Source organism: Petromyzon marinus, unplaced genomic scaffold (assembly GCF_048934315.1).
Source record: "Petromyzon marinus isolate PM22_M1 ecotype Great Lakes invasive population unplaced genomic scaffold, UKy_Petmar_22M1.pri1.0 PM_G_Scaffold_197, whole genome shotgun sequence".
Classification (NCBI taxonomy): domain Eukaryota; kingdom Metazoa; phylum Chordata; class Hyperoartia; order Petromyzontiformes; family Petromyzontidae; genus Petromyzon; species Petromyzon marinus.
The window spans coordinates 35,006-44,260 of record NW_027422758.1 but is presented as its reverse complement, the minus strand read 5'-3'; the positions used below and the strand labels follow the sequence as shown (position 1 = coordinate 44,260).

General features: G+C 49.5%; 1 protein-coding gene across 1 annotated transcript; it reads right to left on the bottom strand.

The window, feature by feature from the left end:
* Positions 1–2,071: 2,071 nt before the first annotated feature.
* Positions 2,072–5,636, bottom strand: LOC142912303 (uncharacterized). Its single transcript, XM_076060470.1, has 2 exons — positions 5,071–5,636; positions 2,072–3,920 (listed from the first exon to the last, which is right to left on the bottom strand). The coding sequence occupies exon 2, from the start codon at positions 3,834–3,836 to the stop codon at positions 2,457–2,459; it is 1,380 nt and encodes a 459-aa protein (XP_075916585.1). The 5' UTR covers positions 3,837–3,920; positions 5,071–5,636; the 3' UTR covers positions 2,072–2,456.
* Between the last annotated feature and the right edge of the window lie 3,619 nt (positions 5,637–9,255).

Sequence of the window (9,255 nt, the reverse complement as noted above, 5' to 3'; positions counted from 1 at the left end):
TTAAAGCCGTCGAATATTTCGCTTCTCAGGAATAAACCTAACTCATGTAGCAAAAGGTGAAACGTTAATGAAAGGCCATAAAGGAATAACTCTTCCATGGGCAAGGAGTGACTCAGGGAATTTCTGAGAGAGCAAGGGAGGACCCATGGCAAAACACCATAAACTCACTGCACCCGAGGGCAAACACAGGACAAAGAGACGAGAATGTCCCTTGCTGTTTCACTCTCTGAATTAACAAACCCGAGTGCCTGGAAAGTTGAAACGTAAAAATGCCAACCCGCTGCATGTGAATATTGTTAAACGTCATGATTTTAAATGTTAACTTTTGTGAAAGGATACATTGTTACATGGCAATACAGAAGGTTTTGAATACGACTAGTTGCATGTTTTATTAACATCCACTTATCAATATGTAATCAGCGTCTCCGACATGGGTTAAACTTCAGTTGTATTTATTCTCAAGTTGCAGTACAGCACGTGTCTCCCTGCGCAGCTGGCTTCTCTCTTGCTCCCGGGACGGCGGCGCACGCTTTGCCTCCCGCCGCCGTGGCACTCACTCTTTCTCCGCCTCGCCGCTGGCTGACGGCGTGTCGGAGAGAGGGGAGGCTCAGCTGGTGGAGCCCGCCACGTGGCCGATGGGTGGTAGCGCAGGTGGTGACGACGTTCGGACCCAGGCTCTTCACACCGACGACCCAGAGTCCTCTGCTGCTTCTGCTTATATCCCTCTCGGCGGTGCTAAGCTCCGCCTCTAGCCACGCCCCTCTCGGAACATTTTAGAGGGCTCTCGAGGCTTCCCGCTAGCTCTACCCATTTACCTTTCACCCAGATGGGATCCCCCTTACTGATTGGATGTGAGACAACATAGCACGTGTCTGCAATAACCCCCCGGTCGTCCTGTAGGTGGCGCACTCTCATTACAAATACATAAGTGCCATGATATCTGGGTTAAGCATATAAACTTGTTAACGACTTATGGAAGTTTTGTATTGAAGTATTCTACCAAAGGATCATCCCTAAGATAAACACGTACAAATTACATATATTCTCCACTCTCACTCACTCTTCTCCTCACCATCCTCCTGTCACTCACCCTTCTCCTCACGCTCACTCACCCTTCTCCTGTCACTCTTCTCCTGTCACTCACCCTTCTCCTCACTCTCACCATTCTCACTGTCACCCTTCTCACTCTCACTCACCCTTCTCCTCACTCTCACTCACCCTTCTCCTCACTCTCACCATTCTCAATCACCTTTCTCCTCACTCACTCTCACCCTTCTCCTCACTCTCACTCACCCTTCTCCTGTCACCTGTCTCCTCACCCATCTCCCTCAGGGCAGTAGCGGCCCGAGCACGGCTCTGCCTCAGGGCAGCATCGGGGGGCGTACATGTTTGGGAGGGGCTCATCTCTGCTTGGATGGTTGCTCGCGGTCACGTGACACACTTAAACCAATCCGGGGGCGTACATGTTTGGGGGGGCGCACCTCTGGTTGGCTGCTTGCTCGGGGTCACGTGACGCACTTAAACCAATCCGGGGGCGTTAATCACAGTCACAGAATGACAGGACAGATCTGTGATATTATATATGTAGATAAAGAATAGTAATAGCATTTTGCTGTATATGTTTAAAACTGGTTTGCAAGATTGATAATACGTGATAATGATGATTTCTGCTGAATAATCCATCGTGACCTATCTAATGCAACAATTCAGCAATGTAAACTCCATGTATTGTTTAGGAATACATTAACATGGCTTTATAATTTAAAATGAGTTGTATGTATCAACAGCTGGTGTTGTTACATATTCAAATACACAACTATATACATTTGGATGTATAAATATATTCCTACTGAATCTATTATAATGTTTAATGTGAGTCTTTACTAGCTCATTTGGCCCAAAACACACCTGTCATTCAAATTATCACTCAAATTAAAAGTTTAATATCGTATGTACATTTTTTTTTATCACCACAGGATTTACTTTTTAAAATCCTGCCACCATCCTCTGGGATTTGACTATCCTCCGTGGACACGAGTCATGAAAACAATAAGCTCATTAGAGACTGGTAGAACATGCACACTGAACATTTATTTAAATAAATTTGTGCCACATTTTAAATGTTTTAACCTGAAAACATTTCGAGTGGTACTCCCAAAAGCAATAGAAATAATTAGGATTGGTTTAAAATAAACCAATGTTAACTTCCCTAGGTTCCATAAGACATACCAATACAAACCCTATTGTGCCCTGGTGGATTAAAATGCAGAAAAAAATGAAGATAACAAATTTTAACTGTAAGCGCAATCATAAGATTAGCAAATAAATATGTCCCATACATTGACCACATTCGCAAACGGAAAACTCACAAACACCGGTGTTTAACTTAAATTGCAAGACCGCAAAAAACGCAAGACGACAATCAACGCCGCCGCCGCCACCGCCGCCCGTTGTGCCTACTCATTCCAGAAGACCCTGTTGAGGACCTTGTTGACATTTCTGATCAGAGTGGCATTGTATCTCCACAGCGTGAGGTCCACGACCAGCGAGTCGAGCGCCAGGTCGGGCTGCTCGGGCGATCGGTAGTGGTGCGTGATCGCGATGTCTCCGGGCACCATCTGCGAGATGCCCAGCGCGTTGAGCGTACTGTGCACCGACGTCTGCAGCACCGCGCGTGGGTTCAGGATCATCTTGGTCGGGTTGAAGACCTCCGGCAGGTTTGGCTCCCGTCTAATGTGGCGCATGATGTTGACGCCCGGGATGGCGTTCCACGCCTGGAACTTCGACCCAAACTCTTCCGATACCGTGTAGGGAAACACGTGGTTTTCGAATGTGTAAATGTCGGCGCCGTACTTGTCGTTCAAGTACCGCATGAGGTCCTTCCAGTTTGTGTGCTTCAAAGGGATGATCACTTCGTCGATGTCCGTGAGGACCAGGTAGCGCGTGCTGTACATGTGCCGATACACGCAGTCGTTCAGCGCCGCTATCTGGCCATAGTAGTGCAGCTCACCTGGGTGCTCGGGGTAGTGCCACCCTCTGGACACCCACACGTAGTCCGTGATGGGCCACTGAACGACCTCGACGAGGCCGGTCTTGATGTAGTAGAGGAGCACTTTGTTCAGCTCAGAGCTGCAGCTTGTGTTGTATACCGTCACGCGGCCCGCACCCAAGATGCGGTACATTTCGATCGCCTGCACGAACTGCAGGACGTTGCTGTAGTTCCCGAAGAGCGTGGAGATGCAGACGCTGAATTCCTGTGTGAAGGTGGGGGGCATGTAGAGCCGATTTCGCACGGGCATGAAGACCCACTCGGCCTCCTCCTCGTCCGGTATTGTGCGCATGCACTGGACGGACACGTGTCCCGGCTCGCAGTCCAGCGGCTCCGTGCACAGGAAGTCGGCCGTGCCGTACGGGAAGTCAAAGTGATCCAAGTGGACGTAGGCGCTGGCGGTGACCGTCAGGATCTCCGAGTGCCCTCGGCAGCAGAAGTGGCAGGAGAGCACGTCCGGCTCATACCGGTTGGCGATGCCGATGATGCGTGTGCTCTGACCGGCCTCGCGCTGGTCGTGGTACGCCGACACCAAGAATATCTTGGTGTCGCGCACGCGCATCATCGACGTGTTCTGCAGCGCTCCCCGTTGCCCGCACAGTGTCACGTGGTTGATCTTATCGGAAGCAGACCCCGGCTTTGGCCTGAAGACGGACGAGTTGCCGAGTGCATCGAGGTCGCGAACGAGGAAGCCCGTCCAGCTGTACATGTACCAGATGCTCAGCAGCAATGAGACGCTGAGCAGCAGCAGCGAGAGGAACAGGACCGGGAGGCGTAGCTTCATCATCTTTCGAGGCGTGCAAGGAGACAAGACGTCTGGATCAAATCTCTAGACCGCCGTCTCAGGACGAAAAGTCTGATATCGCTCGGCCTGTGATTACATTTACGTAAAAACACACACACAGAGAGCTTCGCGTTAAAAATGCACAACACTTTACACAATTCCATTTCAGGTAAACCTCACAGAAAAACAAAAGCTCTCCAAAATCAAAAGACTGTATTGGCCTCAGGGCGGATATGTACAGGTACAACTCTCTGCAAGTGAATGCAATATTTGACGCTTGTGTTGCGCCCGAAACGTCGTGATTTAATTTAGTTTTTATTTTTTTTTTATTTTATTTTTACATACGTGACTTTACCGAAAGAACCAAAGAGTAACCATACGATAACCTGGATATAAGCATGCGTTAAATGTATTGCTAAACAATACGCTCCCAGCAGCACTGATCCTGCAGCTGTCAGAACGGTGAAATTGTTTTTTATTTCTCTCAATTTCAACAGATGATCTAAATAGTCGTGGCCAATAATAATTTGTTTTACGCAAACATCAACATATTTCTTTGGTGTTATTTTAGTCTTAATACTGGCCAATACTAATTATAAAATCTATTGAAATACAAAATATTGTCAACCAATTACACAGCCACCACCACAACCAGAGCCGCAACCACCACCACCACAGCCACCACCACCACCACAACCAGAGCCACCACCACCACAGCCACTACAACCACCACAGCCACCACCACAACCACCACCACCACAGCCACCACAGCCACCACCACAGCCACCACAGCCACCACCACAACCACCACCACCACAGCCACCACCACAGCCACCACCACCACCACCATAGCCACCACCACAGCCACCACAACCACCACCACCACAGCCACCACAGCCACCACCACAACCACCACAGCCACCACAACCACCACCACAGCCACCACCACAGCCACCACAACCACCACAACCACCACCATAGCCACCACAACCACCACCACCACAACCAGAGCCACAACCACCACCACAACCACCACCATAGCCACCACAACCACCACCATAGCCACCACCACCACAACCACTACAACCACCACTACGACAACCACCACCATAGCCACCACTACCACCACCACAGCCACCACCACAACCACCACCATAGCCACCACAACCACAACTACCACCACCACAACCACCACCATAGCCAGCACTAACACGACCCCAGGCCGCCACCACCGCACCTGCCAGTCGAGGGCGCTGTGCTCCTCCTGCTGCTGTTCCTCTCCGTAGAAGCGCCGCTTCGCGTCGCCCTTCGGCTCGCACGCGAAGCTCAATGCAGCCCGCGGGCACCGGAGGCAGCAGCAGCACAGAGGGCAGCAGCAGTAGCAGAGGGCAGCAGTAGCAGAGGGCAGCAGTAGCAACAGAGGGCAGCAGTACAGAGGGCAGCAGCAGAGGGCAGCAGTAGCAGAGGGCAGCAGCAGCACAGAGGGCAGCAGCAGCAGAGGGCAGCAGTAGCAGAGGGCAGCAGTAGCAACAGAGGGCAGCAGCACAGAGGGCAGCAGCAGCAGAGGGCAGCAGCAGTAGCAGCAGAGGGCAGCAGCAGTAGCAGCAGCAGAGGGCAGCACCAACAGAGGGCAGCAGCAGAGGGCAGCAGCAGCAGTAGCAGAGGGCAGCAGCAGAGGGAAGGGCCGTACCCGATTCAAGAGCTGAATGGCTCACAGGGTTATACCAAATACATGGAACTGAACTGGGCCGCGTTGCCGCCAGCACCACGTGCTTCCTGCTGACCTCTGACCCCGCCGCGCGCTTCCTGCTGACCTCTGACCCCGCCGCGCGCTTCCTGCCAACCTCTGACCCCGCACTTGAACCACGACCCCGCCGATATATGGCTGATTGTGTTAAGTTATATAAAACATATAAATATACCATATACACTTCGTATTCACAATGTACAGCTAAAGTTGACAGTGTAAATGTATTACAATATTCTTGGTTCTTTGCGGTAAAGTCAGGAAGATAGAAAATAAAAATAATAAAATAACATTTTCAAATAAAAATAATAAATTGAACATTAAAAATAATAAAATCATAAAAGCGATGGTTTCTGCCTGTAAATTTTGCGTGCAAACAGTTGCTGAGTAGAGGCCCAACACACGAGGCGGCCAGGCACAAACAGCACTCTGATGGGAGCTGTGGTTGATGGGAGTGGAACGCGGTTCTTGATCTGAGCCAGAGTCATGATTTGTTGTACGTGCACGTGTGACATTCAAGGCAGGGGTAAGCCTGTGGTCACAATCCTGCCTTGTGCTCAAAATGTCAATGAGCCAGCAACAAACAGTGCAAAAGAGAAGCGTCAACACACTTCCTGCAATAAGCAAGGTAATAAGAACTTAAGAAAAGTGACGAGGGGTATTTTATGTTTATATTTGGTGTTTGCAGTTTCTCCCCGTGGTCCGGATTTCCCTCCGCATTTTTGAAACATGCATTTGGAATATTTGGCTGCTATAAATGTCCACCACACACAACATAAGCACACTTCGCTGAGCTATAATGTGTGGCCAGGTTGCTCGCTTCTGACAAAAATATCTGCCTGTGTGTAGCTCAGTGGGACCTTTCCAGGTGAAATGAAAAATAGTTCAGAGTTTAGTTTTTTGTTTATTTCAAAGTCGAGCAGTGGGAGGAAAGAAGGAGAGAAAGAGAGGACTGCAAAAATTGGCTGACTGTGATGACTTGTGGGGCTCAACATAAAAAAATCGTGTTCTTGGTGACAGAACGCCTCGAGGGCGTGTGACCAATTTTCTCGGAATGCACCAGGTCATCAAAACACTCAGAAGCTAAGCAGGTTTGAGCCCAGCTAGTGCATGGATGAGTAACCACCGTGTACAAGAGGGCAGGGGCAATGCGGTGTGGTAGGAGAAGGCAGTACAGGAAAGTTCATTGTTGTAGCGTTCTTCTACGCTCCCACTTCATACGCACCTCCATTCTCACCAACCCGCAGTGACCGGCGCGATGAAATGTGTTCAAATAACGCACACGGACCGCTCGGCATGGGGAGGCATTCATCCCGCAGTTGATCGACGTAAAAGAACAGCGGATTAACATGATGGGGGCAGAGAGAGAGAGAGAAGTTGGTGTTGGAAAAAATGTTTCAGAGTAAAGCCGGAAGTGAGCACCACAGTGTGTTGAGGAGCACACTACCTGCCACTGCTGACGTAAACATTCCATTTCTAACCACAGCGGGACCGCCAAGTCCATTGGAGAGATTGCTGAGATTTGCTTTCATAGACATGAATCAGTGCATCATCTTAGAGATGATGCACTGATTCATGTTGAATTATTAACCTCACGATGCATCATCGTGTGTGCGTGCACATGTAAGAATAATATTTGTTTTGGTGAAATCGTATACGTATGTTGCATGTCATGGGATCGTGTAACCCTCGCAGCAGCCACTAGTGGCCGATACATTCACCGCAATTTTATATATAAAAGAAGAATGGATTATTTAATCAATTCGCGACCCTGAATTGTGACAATTCATTGAATTTGCCTGGTGAGTTGGGATGGGGGCAGAGGGTTGGGGGATACACCACGGAATAAATGTTTGCTTTCTAACCTTAGGCCTTCACCCAGCAGTGGATCGATCATAGCTACTGATGACGGTGTAGTAAATGTGGCTTTGGAAAGTACGACAAGGACTCAACAGTACCGTGGAACTTGTGCTGTGTAAGACATTACATTCATAATCATTGCAAACATCCTGCATGTGTGTTCCGTGTATACATGGTACTGTGTTTGCGCGCACACATCGTGTACGTGGCGACATGGACACCGTGGAATATTGAGGAGAGTTGTAAATAAAGCGGTGTTCGAAGAAAGACAAAAGTTGTCCGAGTGAAATCGAACGCTACATATCTACCCGATCCAAATTCACATTGGTCCGGTGGATCTTTGCACCGCTTACCATATATACGCGTAAACATATACAAAGCATTTACAAAAAAATATTGAAGGTACAATTCACGCACGCGTAAATATGCACATGGAAATAAAATGGTCCGCACCTAGAGAATAAAATGTTTCTTGCCAAAATAATCCTGCGGACCCACCCGAAGTGAGACCTGGGCTGGAGGGCCCACCGTGGGCTCCCTGGATGCGCTGAATGGAGCTCTCCTGCGCGTCTCACTTCATTTTGATTCATTCTTGCTCCAAAGGTTTCATTGACTTGCGACGGACGCCTTTTAAGGGACGTACGAAAGGCGTGCCCGTTGTGTAGATCAGGAAGCCGATTCACTGGAGGAGCGGCGCTTGACGTCACCTTGCGGGTGCCCCTTTCTCTGATGCGGGGCCACGCGCCACGCGTTGCCGTGACGTCGATAACACAAGCGGCGTGAAATAAGGGAAAACAACAGCAAAGGTGGCAAACAAAATAAACGTTCTGATATTATTTTAATGTGACCATCACTAAGGGATTCGGGTACGACGGTGTTTCACCTTATTAGTTGGCTGTGTCGGGTGGTAGTGGGTTTAACGACACATTTTAATATTTCCGCGATCTAAACCACACACCTCTGTTATGGATGAACTGCTTCGTTTTGCAAGTCGTCAGACTGGACGAAACGTTTGCGTTTCGTCCAGTCTGACAGGGTGACTGTAGCTGTGACACACAGCTACAGTTACCCTGTGTGACACACAGCTACAGTCACCCTGTGTGACACACAGCTACAGTCACCCTGTGTGACACACAGCTACAGTCACGTGACACACAGCTACAGTCACCCTGTGTCACACTGCTAGTCACCCTGTGTGTCACACTGCTACAGTCACCCTGTGTGAATTGTCTTGCAATTAACGTCAAGCTGCAAACGTTTCGTCCACTCTGACGACTTGCAAAACGATGCAGTTCATCCATAACAGAGGTGTGTGGGTTAGATCGCGTAAATATCTAAATGTCGTTAAACCCGCCACCACCCGACACAGCCAACAAGTAAGGTAAAACACCGTCGTACACGAATCCTTTAGTGATGGTCACATTAAAATAATATCAGAACGTTTATTTTGTTTGCCACCTTTGCTGTTGTTTTCCATTATTTCACGCCGTGTGTTATCGACGTCACGGCAACGCATGGCGTGTGGCCCCGCGTCAGAGAAAGGGGCACCCGCAAGGTGACGTCAAGCGCCGCTCCTCCAGTGAATCTACACAACAGACACCCACACACAACAGACACCCACACACAACAGACACCCATGGGTGAGTCTATGAGTCTACGGGTCGTCTGTGAGTCCCCCATGTCACGTCGAAACTTCTTTCGCACCCTAAAGCCGAGTGTGCGGTGCAACATCGGGGAGGTGATGGGGATTCGCCTCCCCGTGGAGAGGCAACAGGCGGAGTCCACGCCTCGTTGCCATGTCGTCATCTCCCGGCG